The following is a 23992-nucleotide window of genomic DNA, read 5'->3' as shown; positions in this document are numbered from 1 at the left end:
AAATGTGCATTGCATGCATGTATGGACCATTGCATGAGGAACACTCAGTTTTACAGATTTGTCAAATAAATCTTAATGCGTTAGTCAACAAAGACCTTTACCATTACTCTACTAAGAATTTATTCAGTTGAACGCTCGGCTACCTGTTATCTTGAACCCTTTACAACTGTTTGCCATGACTTGACATGAATGGGTGACTCGACTCCTTGTATGCTCACAGATATATTTTCTGTGTGGACTATAGGACAGACTTCCCTTGAATCCCTAAAATAAATTGTCTCCCAAGAAATGTATCTCTTATTCCTCTCATGCCAAAATCTAATTAAACCACCTGAAATGAGAGCAACCGACCTGGACCCTCCACTTCAAGAGGCTTCCAAATTGTTTGGAGCCAACTTCCCTGACTGGAGGGGCGTCATCCCTATGTTCCCCATGCAGGTTCTATGTTCCCCACTTACCTTAGGGTTTAGGGTGAGCGTTAGGTTTCTGGTTTAAGGACTTCAGTGTTTTGTACAGAACAAAGAATGTTTTTTTTTGCCATCTTTGTTGAAGAGTCTGAGCAATTATGTTTTAGTGTATTTTATGCCAGTGTTAAAGTTTAAGTAGCCTAGGCAGGCCTAAAGTTCAATGGATTGTTCAAAGACTGAGCTTAAATCAGAATTTGCTACTAAAAGTAAGACTAAGTTGCTAAAATACTTTTAGTCTTACTAGAATTACAAGTTACTAGGTTAGGTTTCTGGTTTAGGTTTATTCTAAGTGGGGAACAAAGAACCTTTTTTGCATGGTGGGGAACATAGAACCTGGGGAACATAGGTACGATCCCGACTGGAGTAGTCCAGGTAGCCCACGCTGCATGGGACACTAATCTGTTAGAACAGTTAAACCCAATGAAGACATGGCATGGCTTCATGATCCCCAGATACTGTGTGTGGACACATTTTCAACATTATTATCATGCAAAAGAGACCTTTGACATGTTTTGTGTGAAGGCTATGTTGTACTTATCTGGATGTTTTGAAATACTCTCCAATGTTTCCTGAGTTTCAAAAGGATGAAGATCCTCCTTTTACTTAGTCTTGGTTGAATTTGTACAGTTATAGTAAAGCTTGTTCATTCTCATATGACTAAAAGAAATGTTTTGGAAATATTATCGATGAAGATAGTGTTCAGATTGTCTTTCTCTACATAATTTGAATTGTTATTTTGGTGGGGAGAAAAAGGATATAAAACTGTGAATGTATCTAAATTAGTTAGAGATACTATTTGATTTTACGCTGAGGAACTGTTTAACACATTTGAAGCTGAAAAATGATGAAAAGAAAAGTACATTATTAAACTTTCCTACCATTTCCCCAAATGTGCAGGTTGAACTAACAGTGCCACTTTTGATCCCGATTATAGCCTCATTGCATGATGCCAGAAATAGCCAATTCACAAGCTCACAATGTGTCACGGATGCAACACTTTTGATCTTGTAGACCTGCTATTATCGGCACGCTCAGTCATACGACAAAGTATAAATCTGGCATTAGTCGTTTCTATGGTTGATTTTATTAATGGAAAGGGGTGTGGTGTGGTTCTTAATATGTACTGACAGTCCCTATTGTCCTCTCCCTGTGTTCAACAATATAAAAGATCCTTGATGATACCATACAAATCTATGCATTAAATCATTTTTAATGTCAAGTTGCAAAAGGGATAAATGGCCAGCAAACCACAGGTGTGTCTGAATAGCTGGGAAGCATGACAAAAAACATGAAACAATGGGAGTTCCGCACAAAGACACAGAGGGTCTAAGGGCTTGCTTCTCCCTTCAAAGTGTATGAAGAGCTCTGTAAATGAAATGTCAAATATGTGTTACTTTAATGTATTTACTCCCCAGCAATGTGGCAAATGTATAACAGGACAGGAATAAAGATGTCAAGATGAACACATGTCCCAGCGCCACGTGTGTCTAATTGGACAGAACTGCCATCTACAGGCCGATGTACATTAGTGGTTACACTTTCACTTTCACAGTTCACACTGGATTTTAGTGTACAGTTGGATTGATCCAGGTTTGCCATTGTCCAACTTTAGTTTGACTTGGTCAATTTGTGATTCCTAAGCTTAGTCTATATTTTTATACTCACAGCTTTGCCAAACATCACACACACTCCTATCCCCCTGGTGGAGAATAAAAATCTAAATATCTTTTACAAAAGAAATCTGCCTAACGATGATGTCACTGGTGGATGAGTTTCTGAACTGCCCACAGCCCTCCTATGAGACACGGAATGAGTAGGAAGAAAATGTGCTATTTTATCATGAACATTAGGGAGGACGTTATATGAAGAGTTGAAAAGTGGTGAAGTGGTCCTTTAATAAAGTTGGTTCTTTCCTTTTCTTTATAAAGCGACTTTGGGTACTTAGAAAAGTATATATAAATCTATATAAATCGGAGCTATTATTATTGTGGGCTCGAATAGCGAGCCCACTATTTCCACTATTTATTCCGCCATCCCCATGAATTTCCCCATTGAAATTAATGGGATTTTTCAGCAATGAATTAGCCTACACTCTTGTGACATCCTGTGGCTAACATCATCCTCATCATCACAGTTACTCAAGCCCACACTGTACTGTATCTTCAAGAACAGTATTTTCTAGTTATTATTATTATTAGCAGTCAGCAGATGATGAGATTAAGTTTTGTTGCTAAAGGTTGCAACAAAGGCATTGCTAAGGCATGTTAGGCAATTTGAGTAACTTCCAATTAACTTAGAAAGGTGATCTAACAATCTAAGTCCAGATTTGTGATGTCCAGAAATTAATGTATTACCATGGTTCATATAGATACCGTAATCATGCAACCTTTCTTCATTCACATAATTTGCATTAATTATGTAAAATCTTTGTCAAAATAAAGAATTGTGTACAGTATATGTTTGTTTTTAGTCAACTTAGAAAGGTGAAGGAAGACGAGAGCTGGATCGTGGGGAAATAATTTAGCAGTTCCAGAAACACTTTCATAAAAATCCTGTACACAGCATTGTGAATGGACAGGTGGCTCCGCTCCTTCCAGATTGAATAAACATATGATTTTGAATTACTTTCATTTGATCATTAGCTTTCATTTTACCTAATAATTAGCTATACTTTATAAATAATATGCCAATTATGCAAATTGCCCAACATGCAACTCTTAGCAACCACATGTGAGTGCATGCACTTAATACAGGACATACTGTACTTCTGCCCGGGTTGGTGACTGTTGAAACTGGCTGTTGAGGTCAATGCTGGGAAAGCAGGTTTATTACACCTGCAGGCAATCAAAAAGAAATCAGATTGTGTGCACAGTGCACACGTGTTTGATTGTGGCAGTGGCTCAGGCTGTACCTGTATATCTGATAGTTACGTTTTAATCACTCACAAAGATCTGCTATTTTCTCGATCATTCAGAGGTTTTGATAGTTTCGCCTATAGAACGACCAAAATGGGGACACCACGTTTTTTGGGGGCAGATGTACTTTTCCCAAAAAGTGGTAAGATTTGGACACAATCAAAATACACTATATTCACATCACTCAAAAACAAGAATATAACTTGAATATGAATATGGTTTTGTCTGGTTTAATTAGCAGCATCTTTAACAGGGACTACGGATGGAAATTAGCATTCTTGCTTAATCTGGTGTATTTACAAGGTATTGTATGTGTAGTGTTCATTAATATGCGCTGTGACTTCCAAATAAACGTATACAAAAACATATAAATAAATAAATAAATAAAATGGGCGTGGTGCTCTACCTGAATATGATAGTGTGATTCTGTGAACCTTGACCCAGCTCTTTTGACAGAATGATCATTTCAAAACCAACAGCAAAACAAAAACCCACCCAGTGGCAGTAGTAGTATGATAATGTCAAATGTATTATATTAACTGTATAATTTGTTGACTTATGGGGTCACTGTCATATTTAGGTTTTGTAGTCTAGTTACTGCTATTTACGGTTCAGATTTATTTGCATAATTATGAGGTTGTCCTGATATGGGCCTGCATGGGTGGTAAAAGATGACTGGTTAACTGGTTATCCATTAACCCTATAGAAAGAGTAAAACATTCAGTCTGTGACAAAAAAAGATACAAACCAAGAAGTGCTTTTGCGCGGATTTAAGTAACCATGGCATCCTACGACAGTGTGGATCTTATTAAGAAAATGCTTCCCAGGGTAAGAATATGGCTCTACATTTGATGTATTTACAATTTCTCTGAAGTAGCCTAATAAAGATGTTTATAACCTAGGAATAAGAACTTTGCACACAGCGCCTACAAACACAGGCTTAAGTGCTACAATGGCCAGACTGTTCTCTCTCTTAATAGTGCTACTTTTCATATTCCTTCCTTTTTTTGAGTGGTGCAAACCACTCCTACAACCAGCTTGCAATGTCTTCGTACCTGTTTGTTTGTGTGTCTGTGTGTTTGTTTGTTTGTGTGTGTGTGTGTCTGTCTGTCTGTGTGAGCATGAGACTTAATAATAGCAGTAGGGGGCGCCAGAAACAGTGAGAGGGGTAGTGACTCTAATGAGAGAGAGTGAGAGAGAGAGAGAGAGAGAGAGAGAGAGAGAGAGGGGGGGGGGGGGGGGGGGGGGGAATTGCACCACTCAGTTCACACGTGTGTGATTTTTGTATACGTGTGACAGGTGTATGTTTATTATTATTGCTATTGTCACTGTTATTAATTATACTCATAAGTGCACCTCCCGGATATACACAACATTCAACAATAAAGCATACCTTGGACCTTGAATATCACCAGTAGTAGGCCTAGTAGTATTGACCCTTTTCTAGTGTCTGATTGTTCTATTTTCTATCTTTACATAGATATATGCCCACAGGAAACATGTAGCATTTGAAATATTTGTTGCACGGACCCACTACAGTTACCTTGTGCCAATGATGGATAAATATGGTAATAATACACACAAAATAACCCCCCATGTCCTTACTGTACAGCCTGTGGCTTTTTGTTTTGTAAACAATGTTTTTTGTTTCTACAGTTTTCAAGGATGGCACTGTAAAGGACTTGATGAGTTTAAGGGGCACCATCCCAGCCTTGTACAGAGGTAGCAATTGCCTTTCACCTTATGAAGTTGAAACCTAACTTACATTTTAACATCGTAATTAAAAAAATAAAAATAAAACATCCTTCCGTATTTTCTTCTACAAAGGCAAGACCTACAACATCCCGGTATGCATATGGTTGGAAGAAAGCTACCCTGCAAGCGCTCCGATATGTTATGTCAATCCCACCCCTGAAATGATGATTGTTAAAGGAAAACATACTAACAGCAACGGTCAAGTCCAGCTGCCGTACCTACAGGAGTGGAGAACGGTAACTGTAACTGGCGTGCCTATGTTTGGCATGTCAATATAGAAGTCTTCGCCGTGCGACACAATTTTGCGACAAAATATACAATATGGCAAGTGATTAACATGTACGATTGGGGAGGACAGTATAATGCGAGAAAGATAATGACAAAAAGGATTTTCTACTATGTTCCAGACTGTAAACAGACATGTATCATTAAATTCCTAGTCTACACTACAGGATGATGTTAGAAATTAGATCATGTCTTTTATCTTTTTAGGCTTAACAACAATGACTTGGTAATTAAACAGTTTTTTTTTCCTAACTAGGTTTTGCCTTAACTTTTATTTGTCAATCAGAATGAGTGTGATCTTGTGAGTCTGCTCCAGGTGATGGCAGCCATGTTTGGAGAATCCCCCCCTGTGTGCATACGGCCCAATCCAGGGCCTGAACAAGCCTCATGTAAGATATGTACACTCACTGTCCATCCCTGTTGCTTATCACTCTATTCACTTATTGTACTCACATGTTTTACTTTAAGTAAAAGCATCAATGCCCTATTGTAGAAATTGTCTGTTACAAGTTCGGTATTCCAAATGTTACTTAAGTACAAGAGTGTTTGCACCCAAATATACTTAATGGTCTAAAAGTAAGTACTCATTCTGCAGAAGTTTTCAAATGTAGGTCTATAACATTTATAAAAAAACATCCTTTGAAAGTAGCAGGTCTACAAGCTGACTGAGCTTGTACTGTAGATTGGCTATTTTCAAATTGTACCAGTTGTAACCAGCAACTAGATGAAATGGAGTAAAGTAAAATTATTGGAAATCTACTGCAAAATGTACTTAAGTACAGTAGCCTACTAGAGTTACTTTACACACCGCATTAGGTCAGTAACACACACCACACGCATCAGGCTCTATCCCTACTATATCAGGGTCAAGGATGATTTCAAAACAAGGGATGTCACAGATGGTGAACCCACAGCCCCCCCTGGTGGAGAAGAAGTCAAATCAAGTGAACAGCACCTGCTGATGGAGAAGAAGAATTCACAGATTTTGAAGTCTCAGCCTCCCCTGGTGGTGAAGAAGAAGTCACAGCCCCCCCTATTGGGAGGCTGTGGGAGGGTAGTGGGAGGATGTCCCCTGGTGGGATTGAGTCTGTGGCTGGATGACCTTCAGGTAGTCACAGCCTGGACTGGTCCAGAAGGACTCCCAGATCTTGAAGGCACAGCCTCCCCTGGTGGAGAAGAGGAACTCACAGTGCATGACATCACAGCGTCTCCTGGTGGAGAAGATGGCCGCCGAGAGGTCCATCAATGACAGTCGAGTGGAAGAACTTCAAACTCCATCACCAATACATCTCCTCGAATTCACTCCGGGCATGATGGACCTGATAAACGTTGGAGTCAAGTTGACCCCCCTTACCAGACGGCCAGCCCCACAGCCCCCAAAAATGCTATGCAGTCCACCCATCGTGCCCCCACGACGCCATCGACTGGTGGCATCCCATATGTTAAGCCCAGCTCCAAATAGCATAGAAAATACATTTGATAACTGATATGAACAGGGTCCAATATGCGTAGCAACAAACATGTATGGATCCCATGCTTCTAGAAAGCCTGGTGTTTCAGGTTGAGGTTCACAACATTTCTACTGTTATTTCAAATCGAGTTTCCAAGACAAGGAGTGGTTTGAAGAGAGAATGCTTTGGTTACTGTACCTCACAGGCATCACAGCCCCCAAATGTGATAACAAGCTAAACCTTGCCCTGTTTAACATCAGGTCACTAATAAATAAATCCTCCTCTGTAAATGACATAATCTGTAAAGAGGTTTTGGGTTTTATACCCTCACGCGCGGGAGTACGCTGCGTCATCACGCACAGAGCCCAGGGCCTTAAAGCGACAGGCCACGAGTGTATAAATACATATTTCTGTAAAAATTGAACAATTAGGATGTTCTCACATGCGATCTGGAAGCAAATATTAACAGTTGAGATTTGCATGACCATTCTAGGACACACCAACTTAAATGCTGAGGCAGGCTAGGTTCAACACGAACAAAACAATGATATTGTTGTTACTTTACTGTAGTGATGTAGCCTATCCCTCTTCTTTAGGTTCACGTCAATTCCACAACCAAGCAGACGGACTTCAGGAAACTGCACCCCACCTGTCGCTAACCAGAGAGGATGGTCTACCTTTCCCGCAAGAAAATGAAACCAACTGTTAGTTCATTACTCTATTCTTGTATCAATTTATTTATAAAACACATTTACAACAATTGAAATTGACCAATGCTGTACATGGTGAGAACAAAAAACATCAACAATAAAGTATGGAAGTACAACATCACATACAACAAACAGATCAAGACATACACAAACGGCCCAGGCCGTAGCGTAACGGTCTGGGCACCGGACTGGTGATCCAGTCGCGGTGTGCCGCGGGTTCGACTCCCGGACCCGACACGGCCTTTACCGCATGTCATCCCCCCATCTCTCTCCCGTTTCCTGTCAGCCTACTTTCTATCCCTTAAAAAATCAATAAAGGCGTAAGCCGCAAAAAAATATCTTAAAAAAAAAAAAAGACATACACAAACATTAAGTGTGGTAAAAAGGTAAAAAGGAATAAAAGTGTGTTTCAAGGGATTTAAAAGGGGATGCACACGCAGATTAGACACAACAACGGACCGACATGTGGAAACAACGGTCGGACATGCGCTGCTCCCATGCTTGCAGTTAGGGTATGAGGTAGGTTGTCGGTCTAATGACAGTCGGACCAATAGTATGTCTGGTACTTTTTATATAGAAGGGCAGGCTGTTCCCAAGACTAGAAGCAGCAACAGCAGCAAAGGCGCTGTCGCCCCTACTCCTCAGGTTGATTTTGAGAACCTCGCTGTTCTGCGGGGACGGGAAGAGTGCTCGCATTACATTTTCAATGGGAGTCACATGCTTTTGACGACAACCTTGCCATGGAGCAAGGTTGTCTCGTCAAAACCACGTGACTCCCTTTGAAAATGAATTGCGAGCTGCTCTGCCCCCTCTCTCCCCCCAGAACAGCAATACAAGAGAGCAGTCGCCTTTTGTGTGTGACTGGAGCCTGAGAGCAGCTTGTTGGCTGATTTATTAATCATAGCAATTTACCTTTTTTTTTCTTTTCTAGCTGGCACTTTTATCATCAATCCAGGTAAATTGGAAAGTGGATGTTGCATTATGCCTCATTTAATATAGCCCTATTATATTTAGTAAATATGCATCAGATGATGCATTATGGAAAACTGGTTAATCTTTCCAGATTCATTTTGCCAGTTAACCTGGATATGTTGAGGGTTGATTCAGTTTCATGAAAGCAATGCCAACTAGTTACCATGGAAACTAATGCTGTGGATTTAGCCTGCTCCGGACCAGGCTAACAGCCAGGTTAACCTAATCCTGATGTCTTTACTGTTCATTAAGCAGTCAATCTGATCACAAACCAATGATTTTTTCCACACTTATTCAATTATGGGTTTATGTTGCCTTATTTTTATCGGTCTGCATTAAAGGACAAATTTAAGCACTATATACACACAATCAAAGAATGAAAATATATAGGCTGCACAACCTCACCATGACAGCTTGTAGATCAGCTACTTTTGGTGAATGTTACCCCACAATAGGTTTGCTGTGGTGCAAGTGGTTAAGAATAATTATTATATTATATAGCCCAATTATTTTACTGTAACTTGTAACTTTTCACTGGTTTAAATCCTGGATTAGTTAATCCAAGTTTCGTGAAACAGGCCCCAGGACAAAGATTCAGATTATTAAAGACACATTTCACTTTGTTTATTCATGTCCCCAACAAACACGTCTCTGTCGGGCAGAAACCAAAACCATCACTCCTCAGGACTCAAAAACAGCAAAAGTAGCAGATCACCTCGTTTAGAGCTTGTTGATCTATAAATTACGAAGGTAACCCATGATTTATAAAAAAAACAAGTGAGATAGCTCACATATGGAGATTGCGCCTCCTGGTGTGATCAACTGCTACTTTTGATACCCCTGTGTGACACTGTCGTAATAGTTCATACATTACAAAAAGTTGAAATAGCAGATCTACTAAATCAGCTACAGTGTGCTATTTTTCTTAACATACTGTATAGATATAAAAAGAAAAAATGTCAGTCATTTCTTCATAGGCCTATACTTCAGGAATGTATCAACAGTCAGAAATGTATTCTTTACTCATAATGTTCCAATGGTCAATGCCAAAAACAAATAAAATCGTTAATAGCAATTAACTTAATTGACAATTAACCATCAACTTGTAATCGTGACAGCCCTAGACAGCAATGATCTTAAATGAACATCTTCTAAATATAATTATTTAAATGGCCTACTTCAGGTAAACAGTGTGAACATGTCCATTGAGTGTGTCAGTGAACACACTGTCCTTCAATCAGCTAAACCTGTGTTGTGAATTTGTGATTGGTTTAGCTTATGGAACACACTGCCGGTGCATGTTAGGTTAGCACCATCCTTGCAGCTGTTTGTCACTTTTGAAAACCCACCTTTACACAGTGTTTAACCAGTCTATATGTGATGGTATATACCCAAAAGCTGGCATTTGTTTTTGTTTATTCTCGTTTTCATATTGCTTTTGACTTACTATATGTTGTTTTTTAACCTTACTCCATACTACACTTTGGAACCTTGTTTTGAAAAGAGCTATATAAATAAAGTTCATTATCATTATCATGTAGTGGTTCTCAAAGTGGGATTAGGGGACCTCCATGGGGTCTGTGAAGGGGTTCCAGGGGGTCTATAATGCTCACAACGCGTCGCATAGCAACACGCTGTGAGCTTGTAGATCGGCTATTTATGAATAAATGTGGGGGAAAAAAACAAAAAGAAAACACAAATATTCTCTGGTGAGACTGTGAGACTCAGTCTCTTCCTGGCACATCTTTTCAGATGGGGGGGGGGGGGGGGGGGGGGCAGCTGCCAAATACACCTTGGTTCCATTTGTACACTGGAGTCAAGAGAATTGATTTTACAATATAAATTGCAGGGTCCCAGAGATAGAAATGCCATTAAATGGCGGTGCGTAGACTAATTAAAGTCAAACTGGGGGTCCTTGAAATTAAATGAGTTGAGAATCACTGCTAGAGCCATAAAAATCTTCTCTCGTCCCTGGCATATCTTTTCAAATGGGGATCCAATTAGGCCAATTAGTGTCAATTTGGAGGTCCTTGACATGAAACAGTTTGAGAACCATTCATCCATCTTCTATATGATCCTCCATGTGTGGAGGGTTTATTATTTCAGTTTGGATCCTCTTCTACCCTCTGGAACACCGCTAAGAAGTTCTTCCCACCGTTTCTCTGCACCTTCTTGCCCTCCTCCGTACTGGTACCCAGAAGACTGACGACGAGGTCACCAGCCAGCTGTTCGTCAAGAACACGCGTGAACAGTGGATGCTCAGTGAAGTGCTTCACGATCCAGATGTGCACTTCCTCCACGTCTGTGTTGGTGTACACCAAGCCCCCAATTCTCAGGGTGTAGGCATACTCTGCCAACAGCGTTGGACTAATGATCCTCCACTTGTGCTTGGTCTTCTTAAAGTGAGGATCAGGGAACAGGAAGAACATCTTACTGAGCTGTCCCTTGGAGAAGAAGTTTGGCAGGTATTTCATGGCATTGCTGCGGAGGCAGGCGATATTCCGGTACCCTCCTGGCTGGGAGGCCCTCAGGGAGCGGATGCGGTCCTGGACATAATCGGACACTTTGACCCGGATCTCCAGGCCCAACATTAGCTGGTCTGGGAACAGTGGAGACAGCTCCACTAAAAGGCCTCCGTATCCGCAGCCGATATCTGCAAACTCCACCTGAGCCGTTGAACCTGGTTGTGTGAAGACCTCTGGGTAGAGATCTGACCAGTCCATGATGTCTGGACACACTGGATATTCAAACGTGTGGTCTGCCATGGGATTAGAATGAGCTCGTTGTCTGTAGAAACGCTTCTGTGGCATCGATGTGTTCGTAGCCATCTTGTCTCTTGTTGTGTTAAATGAATGATCAGTATTCCTTAAAAGTTCCTGCTATAACCACATTAAACACAATCCAGGGCAGACCCGCTCATGTCACCGTGACTCAGCCATAACGAATGAGGAGTATTTGAGTTCTCAATGCAGCTGCGCCCAAATTGGCCCAAATATGGGCTGTGTTGTCTAACCTCAATGTGAGAAGGAAAGGTTTACCGGGTGCACGGCTCACGAAGAATCACTGTAAAAGAGAAACAGCCAGCACTCCGGCGAAGTCCTTCTGGTAGATTTATTCCATTCTGCATCAAGGACAGACAAAACACGGACACGTTTAGGCGTCAAGCCACTTATTAGCCCAGAGCTTCTGAATCACAGAGTAGCGTGTATGAAACAATGGGGACACATTTATAGAGGGGGACCTGGGTGTGACACTAAAAGCGGTCCGTCTAGAAAAGGGGCTTTGGGTCAGGTCCCCCGGTACTATACCGCTATACTCGTTTTTCATCATTTTGGACCATGGGCTATAGCCCATATGGTACGGCATGGCAGCGTCTAGTGAGCTAATCTAGTGAGCTAATTTAAGACTTCCGGTGGACGATCTCTTCAAAATAAGAGTATCCTCTAGAGTATTGAAAAAAAGTTTAATTTGCACATTAAAACTACAAATTAAGCATTTAAATGATGCTATATGATGCTATAAGACACACATTATGTTTCTGTGTAAGAATAAGTAATTAAATCCTTATAATAATAATAATAAAGTTATCTAAATGGATAAATGCTATTCACTGGAGTGCATGGACTTTATAAAGTGGACACTGGACAAAAGACGGCTCCGCAAGGCAACTATCTGGACATACCCACGCGTTCGGGGAGATGTCCTATACCACACCCCACTCTCCGCTAAGCGGGAGAGGTGTAAAATTCACAGCAGCAGACCTTCTACTGGGGTCAAGGCTGACAAAAAGTACCGTTTCCGGACCCAGAATGGACACTGGACAAAAGACGGCTCCGCGAGGCAACTATCTGGACATACCCACGCGTTCGGGGAGATGTCCTGTACCACACCCCACTCTCCGCTAAGCGGGAGAGGTGTAAAATTCACAGCAGCAGACCTTCTACTGTGGTCAACGCTGAAAAAAGTACCGTTTCCGGACCCAGAATGGACACTGGACAAAGAGGCCTCCGCGAGGCAACTATCTGGACATACCCACACGTTCGGGGAGATGTCCTCTACCACACCACACTCTCCGCTAAGCGGGAGAGGTGTAAAATTCACAGCAGCAGACCTTCTACTGGGGTCAATGCTGACAAAAAAGTACCGTTTCCGGACCCAGAATGGACACTGGACAAAGAGGCCTCCGCGAGGCAACTATCTGGACATACCCACACGTTCGGGGAGATGTCCTCTACCACACCACACTCTCCGCTAAGCGGGAGAGGTGTAAAATTCACAGCAGCAGACCTTCTACTGGGGTCAAGGCTGACAAAAAGTACCGTTTCCGGACCCAGAATGGACACTGGACAAAAGACGGCTCCGCGAGGCAACTATCTGGACATACCCACGCGTTCGGGGAGATGTCCTGTACCACACCCCACTCTCCGCTAAGCGGGAGAGGTGTAAAATTCACAGCAGCAGACCTTCTACTGGGGTCAATGCTGACAAAAAGTACCGTTTCCGGACCCAGAATGGACACTGGACAAAGAGGCCTCCGCGAGGCAACTATCTGGACATACCCACACGTTCGGGGAGATGTCCTCTACCACACCACACTCTCCGCTAAGCGGGAGAGGTGTAAAATTCACAGCAGCAGACCTTCTACTGGGGTCAAGGCTGACAAAAAGTACCGTTTCCGGACCCAGAATGGACACTGGACAAAAGACGGCTCCGCGAGGCAACTATCTGGACATACCCACGCGTTCGGGGAGATGTCCTGTACCACACCCCACTCTCCGCTAAGCGGGAGAGGTGTAAAATTCACAGCAGCAGACCTTCTACTGTGGTCAACGCTGAAAAAAGTACCGTTTCCGGACCCAGAATGGACACTGGACAAAGAGGCCTCCGCGAGGCAACTATCTGGACATACCCACACGTTCGGGGAGATGTCCTCTACCACACCACACTCTCCGCTAAGCGGGAGAGGTGTAAAATTCACAGCAGCAGACCTTCTACTGGGGTCAATGCTGACAAAAAGTACCGTTTCCGGACCCAGAATGGACACTGGACAAAGAGGCCTCCGCGAGGCAACTATCTGGACATACCCACACGTTCGGGGAGATGTCCTCTACCACACCACACTCTCCGCTAAGCGGGAGAGGTGTAAAATTCACAGCAGCAGACCTTCTACTGGGGTCAAGGCTGACAAAAAGTACCGTTTCCGGACCCAGAATGGACACTGGACAAAAGACGGCTCCGCGAGGCAACTATCTGGACATACCCACGCGTTCGGGGAGATGTCCTGTACCACACCCCACTCTCCGCTAAGCGGGAGAGGTGTAAAATTCACAGCAGCAGACCTTCTACTGTGGTCAACGCTGAAAAAAGTACCGTTTCCGGACCCAGAATGGACACTGGACAAAGAGGCCTCCGCGAGGCAACTATCTGGACATACCCACGTGTTCGGGGAGATGTCCTCTACCACACCACACTCTCCACTAAGCGGGAGAGGTGTAAAATTCACAGCAGCAGACCTTCTACTGGGGTCAATGCTGACAAAAAGTACCGTTTCCGGACCCAGAATGGACACTGGACAAAGAGGCCTCCGCGAGGCAACTATCTGGACATACCCACACGTTCGGGGAGATGTCCTCTACCACACCACACTCTCCGCTAAGCGGGAGAGGTGTAAAATTCACAGCAGCAGACCTTCTACTGGGGTCAAGGCTGACAAAAAGTACCGTTTCCGGACCCAGAATGGACACTGGACAAAAGACGGCTCCGCGAGGCAACTATCTGGACATACCCACGCGTTCGGGGAGATGTCTTGTACCACACCCCACTCTCCGCTAAGCGGGAGAGGTGTAAAATTCACAGCAGCAGACCTTCTACTGTGGTCAACGCTGAAAAAAGTACCGTTTCCGGACCCAGAATGGACACTGGACAAAGAGGCCTCCGCGAGGCAACTATCTGGACATACCCACGTGTTCGGGGAGATGTCCTCTACCACACCACACTCTCCACTAAGCGGGAGAGGTGTAAAATTCACAGCAGCAGACCTTCTACTGGGGTCAACGCTCAAAAAAGTGCTGTGCCTTGGGGCATTGACATGAAATCACTTTCTCTACGCAAGCTAAGTCAGGTCAAGGAGTTACCTCTAGCTTTGGAATGGGTGTCACTTGTGTGCGTTGATTGCATCTGTCTGTGCATTTATGCATTTGTTTGTCCTGACGAAACTTGATTATTTCTCGACTGTTTATTTTCTCGTATGACACGACATAGAAACTACTTGTGACTACTGTCTTTGTGTGCTGTCGAGCGGATGTTCTTTGCATCAAAGGTATAGCCTGCTGTGTCATTCGATTCATTTGTCCAGATATGCCATTTATGATCTTTAAGGATGTACAATGACGCATATGGTGGCCTGTCGAAAAATACACACATACTGGTCAAAGCATACTCATTTTGGTGGTACAGACAGGATAAATTGAACGTTTTTGGAATTTTTGTGCCAGCTCTTAACAGGAGAAGTAAGGTCTGTGGGCTGTTAATTACTTCATATGTTGATAAGCTCTTTTCCTGCTGACATGTTTCACATTGTTCAGATTGAGCAGGTAATATTTGTGCAATAGTGTCTAAGGGCGCTTTCACACCGGACATGTTTGGTTCGTTTAAAACGAACCATGGTCCGCTTACCCCTTTGGTTCGGTTGGTGTGAACGTGCATACGAACTCTGGTGCGGATCAAAGAAACGAACCATGGTCCGCTAAAAAAGGCCGAACTCGGTTCGCTTCCAAACGAACCACGGTGCGGTTCGTTACTGGTGTGAATGCATTCGGACTTTATAGAGGACCAAATACAGGACGATAGGCAAAATAGCCGTCGGGCGTCGGCAGTTGTGAGGCTGCATTAATAATTATAGTTATAAAAGCATGTATTTTTTTACGGGGATCATATGACAGCTGACAGTCTGATTTTAATAGTAGACGCATACAGTATATGTCGAGGCGCAGCGCAGCATACGAGGTTCACATGCGCAAAATGTACAAGTTATCGACATGGAATGGTGCACGGTATGGCACACGATGTTAGCTTGTAGATCTGTTTATTTTAATCATGCGCCGGCCGCCGCCACGCATGCGAATCTGCGATGCATGAGTCTTCATGCGAGTTTCTCTTTCAACTCGTGTCCCCTCCTTTTTTGTGTGTGTGTGTGTGTGTGTGTGTGTGTGTGTGTGTGTGTGTGTGTGTGTGGGCGCGTGGGCGCGCACGCACATGAGGGGACTGGGGGAGAGACCCATATATTTATATGGGAGAGACGCAGAGACAGAGAAATATTTAAAATCATCCATGTCGCGCAGGCCGCAGGTATCGAGAAAAAGCCAATGTTAAATAAGCTATACTGTCACATGTGGTCCCAAATGATTAATTGATTACATCACTATAGCAAAAGACGTAAAACTAGGTCAACTCAATTAGCTGCAGCGGAGCTGTTCTGACTTGAAGCTCAATAACCAACTGACCAAACCATAAGATGACATGGAAATGCCCGCCGCGGCGCCGATTTGATGCGCAGAAATAACATGGGTGAAGGTGCACACATGGAAGAAAAGTCCTTTTTATCGGGGATACCTTGTTGTAGGCTATACGTCTCCGTGAATTTATGCATCAGCATTCAGCAGCAAGCACATTATTGTTCAAACACCTGCTCCTCTGTTCATCTGTTGCTCTTATTTGGCTAATAAAATAATTAATAAGAATGAATGCAATAGCAAGTTGTTGCTGCCTGTCATGTTGCTGTTCTCTTCTCTCTCTGTGTGACTGAAGGTTGCCCCTGCAAAAATTGTAGACAGTGATTTCCCCTCATGTTCTTTCCCCCCCCACTATTTGGTTCGCTTAACATGTCCACGTGTCATTTGTTTACATATTTGGTACGCTTTACAAAGTCCAGTGTGAACACCAAACGGACCAAAATCAAAATGCAAATATTTGGTCCTTGGTCCTTGATCCGGACTTTCTAAGCGAACTTTGGGTGTGAAAGCGCCCTAAGATGCCTTTTTGTGACACGTCAAGTGGCTGCACTATGAATTGTGACATGTTCTTTGTAGATGGTAAGGCCTTGTCACCACATTGAGTACAACTATACAGACTAAGACTTTTCAGGCAAAGCAGGTCATCTCCAAGGAAAGGAGACCGAAGTGTGTATTCTACAAAGCTGTTTAATATGGTGCATTCTTCTGTCCTAGAACATTTCTGAGACACTAATGACACTGATGTGTTGGCTAGATTGAATTTCTCAAGTTTCCGTCTAAATGTTGAGTCCTGCGCTGCTGCTTCTTCAAGCCGTGTGTGACATTTTTTTATAGCAGATGTCTGTTGTAGAAATGTTAGAATTGGTAATGGTATAGCTTCACACATATTGTCATTTAGACTTTCATTGCATAAAACCACATCATCATCATCTTCTTCCAAATTGTCCTCCGTTATTGTTCTGTTAATTGCTTTCAACTGTCCAGGCACAGAATGTACAGATGTCTGTATGTTTTGCTTGAACAACTGTGTGGACACCACACATACTCAACCAAACTACTAGTTTGTGTATAAAATCTAATGGGTCATTGTGCATTCCTAAGGCCAAGTAAGATGCTATTCACTAGTTGTTGAGTGACACCACAGATTGTTTTGCAATCAAATGTGTGACCTGGATTTTGAAAAAACGCTTGAATGAGAGCTGCTAAATTCCCCGGCATAGATGACAACTGAACCATCGAAGTAGGTGTCAATGGTTTCAATTTATCTTGTACTACTTGTAGATGCAGTATACCCACGCGTTCGGGGAGATGTCCTGTACCACACCCCACTCTCCGCTAAGTGGGAGAGGTGTAAAATTCACGGCAGCAGACCTTCTACTGAGGTCAACGCTCAAAAAAGTGCTGTGCCTTGGGGCATTGACAATTATTTAATTAACGAATTAAATAACCTTATTTTATTCTGAAGGCAACCGGATGTCTTAAATTAGCTAGCTCTCAGACAGGAAATTCTAAATTAGCTCATAAGACGGAGCCAAATATCTGTCTGAGAGTGGAGCCTGCCTGGCAAATGACATGGGGGGTCCTTTTTGTGGGCTTGGCCGAAAGTGGGCGTTACCAAAAGGTGGGCGTGGCCATGGCCGCCAGAAGTCTGTCAGATTTTGACAGCTTCAAATTAGTGTTAAACATAATATAACCCAATTGACTCCAGTCCTCTCTGTTTAATATATCTATAATGAAACTATATAAACTATGCATATACCATGAAGTGCTATGACTACTAGCTCTGGTCCATAGCTCTAATGCGTTTCATTTAGAGCTATGTTACTCTAAACTTCCCCGCTCGCATGAATGCAGACCAGCCTCTACTCTTTGGCGTAAATAAAAATAACGTTTTTGCTACACATAAAAACAAAGGCGAGTTGTGTCATTAGAAAGCCTACTTTGGTAATTGGTTCTAGTTCTAGTGAACAGAAATAATAAATAAATAGACTTGGTAACCTAACTGTAGGGAGTGCAAACACATTAAAGAACCTGGGGGTTATCATCTATGAAAAGGCAACACAATGAGCAGAAAATAAAAATGAACCATGTAAATACAACAAATTGAGCAGAGCACTGCAGGGAGTTGAACCCCATTCCGGTAAACCAGAAGTACCACAACCAGTGCCTTGGTTTTTGTTTTGTTTTACGAGGTCCATTCGTTGAAATGTAAATTTTGCATTGCAACGGTAAAGTAATTTCACAATTGACATTGTAGGCAATAATTAATAACGGTATGGCACCAGGCCAAAGCCATGGGGATAGAGTATGTTTTGCACTCTGAGTGAGTGTGTGTGTGTGTGTGTGTGTGTGTGTGTGTGTGTGTCCGTCAGTTTGTTAACAGCTAATCTCCAGCACCATTAACCCGGTCGATGCCAAATTTTGCACACACACTCCCTGGATGCCAACGATGAACCTCTGTCCCAAATTTTCCAGAATGGCCTGTATAGCACCACACATTTTTGTATGCTTTCCGAGACTATGGACTATAGCCTTTAGCTTTTCCGTGATTTTCACCTTTTTTTCAAATCCTCCGAAATCTTGAAAGACAACATACTATAGTATGCCCTCCGTGACCATGGACTATAGCCTTTCGCTTTTCCGCAATTTTACCTTTTTTCAAATCGTAAACAATGATGAAGAATCACGCACTATAGCATGCCACTTAATGACCTTGGGGTCATCAAGGTCATTGATATTGATCAATGACCTTGAGCAGTATAAATGACCTTCAATAAGACTAGTAAATGACCTTGACCAGTATAAATGACCTTGACAAGTACAAATGACCTTGACCAGTATAAATGACCGTGACCAGTATATGACTGACCAGTATAAATTACCTTCATGAGACTAGTAAATGACCTTGACCAGTATAAATGACCTTCATAAGACTAGTAAATGATCTTTACCAGTATAAATGACCTTGACCAGTATGCGGTCCGTGACCATGGACTATAGCCTTTCGCTTTTCCTTGATTTTCACCTTTTTTTTAAATCCTCAACAATGATGAAGAATCGCACACAATAGCGCGCCGCTCAATGACCTGAGACCATGGACCAATGAACCATGTAAATATAACACATTGAGCAGGGCACTGCAGGGAGTTGAACCCCGTTCCGGTAAACCAGAAGTCGGACACCAGTGCCTTAGTTTTTGTGTTGTTGTTCATTTACAGGCCTGTGTGTGTAGGTGCATGTGTGCATGTGTGTGTGCACACTTCAATGACCACTGTTGGACCCCATGGGGATCAAGGACCTCAGGGAGCCACCCATAATTCACAACGGTCACAGCAAACTCTGTTGCATCACAACTGTTGGCCACCAGTTGTGACCAAGACCGCCACCGACCCACAGGAGAATACCATCGCACAGTGGTATCAGACCAACCACAATCAGCCAGCCCTCAAACCAAACCCTTCGACCTAGAAGAACTTGAAACTGCAATGGAAAAGTTGAAACCCGGAAAAGAAGCAGGGATTGATGACATACTGGCAGAAATTATACAGCACCTGGGACCTAACGCAAAGACCTGGCTTGTAGGGATGCTGAACACATGCATACTAGAAAACCATCCCTTCTGTCTGGAAAAAGGCCAAAGTGGTTGCAATCCCTAAACCTAGAAAAGACCCATTATCCCCAAACCGACCCATGTCCCTCCTCTGCATCAACTACAAGCTCTATGAGAGGCTGCTACTCCAACGCCTCGCTGCCACTCATAAACACCAAGCTGACTAAAGACCAAGCTGGTTTCCGTCCCGGCCGCTCCTGTCCTGGACAGAGCTCAACCTCACCCAACACATTGAGGATGGGTTTGAGGGGAAACAAATAACTGGAGCAGCATTCAGAGATCTCTCTGCTGCCTACGACACTGTCCAACACCGCACAATGGTCAGGAAAAGCCTCCTCAACAACAGGCGCTTCTATGTCCAGTTAAATGACCAGAGGATTAAATGGAAAGCCCAAAAAAACGGCCTCCCACAAGGTAGCGTGCTCGCCCCCCTCCTTTTCAATATCTACACAAACGACCAGCCACTACCCAATGCCTAATGCCAGCGTTTCATCTACGCCGACAACCTCTGCATTACGACCCAACAAGCAGACTTCCAGAAGATTGCGTCTGTCCTTGAAAGTGCCCTCCAAGAAATGTCAAGCTACTACAATACAACCACCTGAAACCCAACCCATAGAGAACACCTCACACACACATAATTTCCTTTCGTGGCTGTTTACATTCGAGGGTCGCTGGTCCTCTCGAACGGAACAGTTTAACGTCATGCCCAGGACGAAAAGATATAGAGAACACCAACATGACAAATAACAGCAGGAAGGTATGGGCCACAATCCACCATCTTGGCAAAAACCACACCACCCATAATTCACAACGGTCACAGCAAACTCTGTTGCATCACAACTGGTGTAGGTATTGGATGGAGCCCGCACACCACAGGTATAAGAAAGACGTTCTTTATTGAAATACTGACAACGTTTCGATCTATTTGATCTTCATCAGGTCATGTGTACACAAAACATACACTTTTTGCCCCCATTAAACAATCAAAATACCACATTTTGGTGCCCCTCCCATCACTGCAGGTGTGACACGTCAACCCTGAGTGAGTAGGTGGGGACCCAGACATATTGATGTAAATATAGTCTGTTCAGAAATTGTTGTGCCTCTCATAGAGCTTGTAGGTGATGCAGAGGAGGGAAATGGGTCGGTAGCTCTTCAGGGATAATGGGTCTTTGCCAGGTTTAGGGATTGCAACCACTTCGGCCTTTTTCCAAACAGAAGGGATGGTTTTCTGTGCTATGCATGTGTTCAGCATCCCCACAAGCCAGGTCCTTGCGTTAGGTCCCAGGTGCTGTATCATTTCTGCCAGTATGCCATCAATCCCTGCTGCTTTTCCGGGTTTCAACTTTCCCATTGCAGTTTCAAGTTCTTCTAAGTCGAAGGGTTTGGTTTGAGGGCTGGCTGATTGTGGTTGGTCTGATACCACTGTGCGATGGTATTCTATGTGGGTCGGTGGCGGTGTTGGTTACAACTGTTGGCCACCAGTTGTGACCAAGACCGCCACCGACCCACAGGAGAATACCATCGCACAGTGGTATCAGACCAACCACAATCAGCCAGCCTTCAAACCAAACCCTTCGACCTAGAAGAACGTGAAACTGCAATGGGAAAGTTGAAACCCGGAAAAGCAGCAGGGATTGATGACCTACTAGCAGAAATTATACAGCACCTGGGACCTAACGGAAAGACCTGGCTTGTGGGGATGCTGAACACATGCATAGCACAGAAAACCATCCCTTCTGTCTGGAAAAAGGCCAAAGTGGTTGCAATCCCTAAACCTGGCAAAGACCCATTATCCCCAAAGAGCTACCGACCCATTTCCCTCCTCTGCATCACCTACAAGCCTATCCCGTCACACCAAATTGGTCGACACAGCCCTAAATGACACCTGTGGCATCATCATAGGATGCATCAAGACAACACCTGACCCTGTCCCAACACCTGTTTACATTCGAGGGTCGCCGGTCCTCTCGAACGGAACAGTTTAACGTCATGCCCAGGACGAAAAGATATAGAGAACACCAACATGACAAATAACAGCAGGAAGGCATGGGCCACAATCCACCGTCTTGGCAAAGACCACACCACCCATAATTCACAACGGTCACAGCAAACTCTATTGCATCACAACTGGTGTAGTTATTGGATGGAGCCCGCACACCACCAAAAAAAAGAAAAACAACATACTATAGTATGCCCTCCGTGACCATGGACTTTAGCCTTTCGCTTTTCTGCAATTTAACCTTTTTTCAAATCCTCAACAATGATGAAGAATCGCGCACTATAGCGTGCCACTTAATGACCTTGACCAATATCAATGACCTTGAGCAGTATAAATTACCTTCAATAAGACTAGTAAATGACCTTGACCAGTATAAATGACCTTGACAAGTACAAATGACCTTGACCAGTATAAATGACCTTCACCAGTATAAATGACCGTGACCAGTATATGACTGTGACCAGTATAAATTACCTTCATGAGACTAGTAATTGACCTTGACCAGTATAAATGACCTTTAGAAGACTAGTAAATGATCTTCACCAGTATAAATGACCTTTAGAAGACTAGTAAATGATCTTCACCAGTATAAATGACCTTGACCAGTATGCGGTCCGTGACCATGGACTATAGCCTTTTGCTTTTCCTTGATTTTCACCTTTAAAAAATCCTCAACAATGATGAAGAATCGCACACTATAGCGCGCCGCTCAATGACCTGAGACCATGGACCAATGAATGAAATACAACACATTGAGCAGGGCACTGCAGGGAGTTGAACCCCGTTCCGGTAAACCAGAAGTCCGACACCAGTGCCTTAGTTTTTGTGTTGTTGTTCATTTAAAGGTCCAGGTGTGCATACGCATGTGCCCCTGTGTGTGTAGGTGCATGTGTGCATGTGTGTGCACGCTTCAATGACCACTGTTGGACCCAATGGCGATCAAGGACCTCAGGGAGCCACCCATAATTCACAACGGTCACAGCGAACTCTGTTGCATCACAACTGGTGGCCAACAGTCGTAACCAACACCGCCACGACCCACAGGAGAATACCATCGCACAGTGGTATCAGACCAACCACAATCAGCCAGCCCTCAAACCAAACCCTTCGACCTAGAAGAACTCAAAACTGCAATGGGAAAGTTGAAACCCGGAAAAGCAGCAGGGATTGATGACATACTGGCAGAAATTATACAGCACCTGGAACCTAACGCAAAGACCTGGCTCGTGGGGATGCTGAACACATGCATGGCACAGAAAACCATCCCTTCTGTCTGGAGAAAAGCCAAAGTGGTTGCAATCCCCAAACCTGGCAAAGACCCATCATCCTCAAAGAGCTACCGACCCATTTCCCTCCTCTGCATCACCTACAAGAGAGGCTGCTACTCCAACGCCTCATACCACTCATAGACACCAAGCTGACTAAAGACCAAGCTGGTTTCCGTCCCGTCCTGTGCTGGACAGAGCTCAACCTCACCCAACACATTGAGGATGGGTTTGAGGGAAAACAAATAACTGGAGCAGCAACTGGAGGGCGAAGCAAGCACGCAGGCAGCTTGTGCCTGCCTGCGTGCCTGCCTGCCTTCCTCATGTGGAAGCTGCATAGTTGAGTTTGTGTGTGTGTTTCTTTTTCTGTCTTTCTTTCTTAGGACGAAGATCAAGGTAGACGCCGTTGGAAGGCTCAACACAAGCCGATGCCCCTAGAGATCCATCCCAAAGCTTCCCTCAAGGAGTCCAGAAAGCCAGCTAGCCAGCAAGCCCGCCCAGTCAGCCAACGCAGCCAGCCAGCTCCGCCAGTCAGCCAGTGTAGAAAGTCAGGCTGCCAAGCCAGCGCACATCAGCCCTTGCAGTCAACCATTGTAGCCATACCAGCCTTGCTCAGTCAGCTCAGCCAGGCCTCTCTCGAGGCCTGGCTCTCTGTCTGCCTGGCCCGGTCTGCCCCGCCCTGCCTTGCAGCAACAGAACCAGCCTTGCTGGCAAGCCAGCCAGTTCAGAATACGAGCTCAGCAAGCCAGCGCAGCTGGCAAGCACGCAGTTAGTCTAAACCAGTTTCAGACTGGCAGGCCAAGGCAGACAGACAGGAAGACCGAGGCGCCTAGGCAGGCAGACAGGCCAGGAAGGCAACAAAGTGCAGGCAGGGGGACTGTCCGGCCTAAGGCTGCGCTGCAAGGGTTGGAGCCTGGCCAGCTCCTGCTGGTCTAGACTGAGTGGCTGTGGCTGCGGTAACCTAGTCTGGGCTTGCTGCTGCACTGGCTTGCTCAGCTCGCATTCTGAGCTGGCTGGCTTTCCAGAAAGGCTGGTTCTGTTGCTGC

The 23992-nt window shown here is 44.0% G+C and overlaps 1 protein-coding gene across 1 annotated transcript; it reads right to left on the bottom strand.

The window, feature by feature from the left end:
• Positions 1-9164: 9164 nt before the first annotated feature.
• On the bottom strand, positions 9165-11763 carry LOC310858063 (tRNA (guanine-N(7)-)-methyltransferase-like). The gene has a single exon (XM_083764118.1). The coding sequence runs from the start codon at positions 11381-11383 to the stop codon at positions 10658-10660; it is 726 nt and encodes a 241-aa protein (XP_083620244.1). The 5' UTR covers positions 11384-11763; the 3' UTR covers positions 9165-10657.
• Positions 11764-23992: the final 12229 nt, after the last annotated feature.

This window comes from Protomyctophum parallelum (assembly GCF_964188405.1).
Source record: "Protomyctophum parallelum genome assembly, chromosome: 4".
Classification (NCBI taxonomy): domain Eukaryota; kingdom Metazoa; phylum Chordata; class Actinopteri; order Myctophiformes; family Myctophidae; genus Protomyctophum; species Protomyctophum parallelum.
This window is presented reverse-complemented; position numbering and strand designations above follow the sequence as displayed.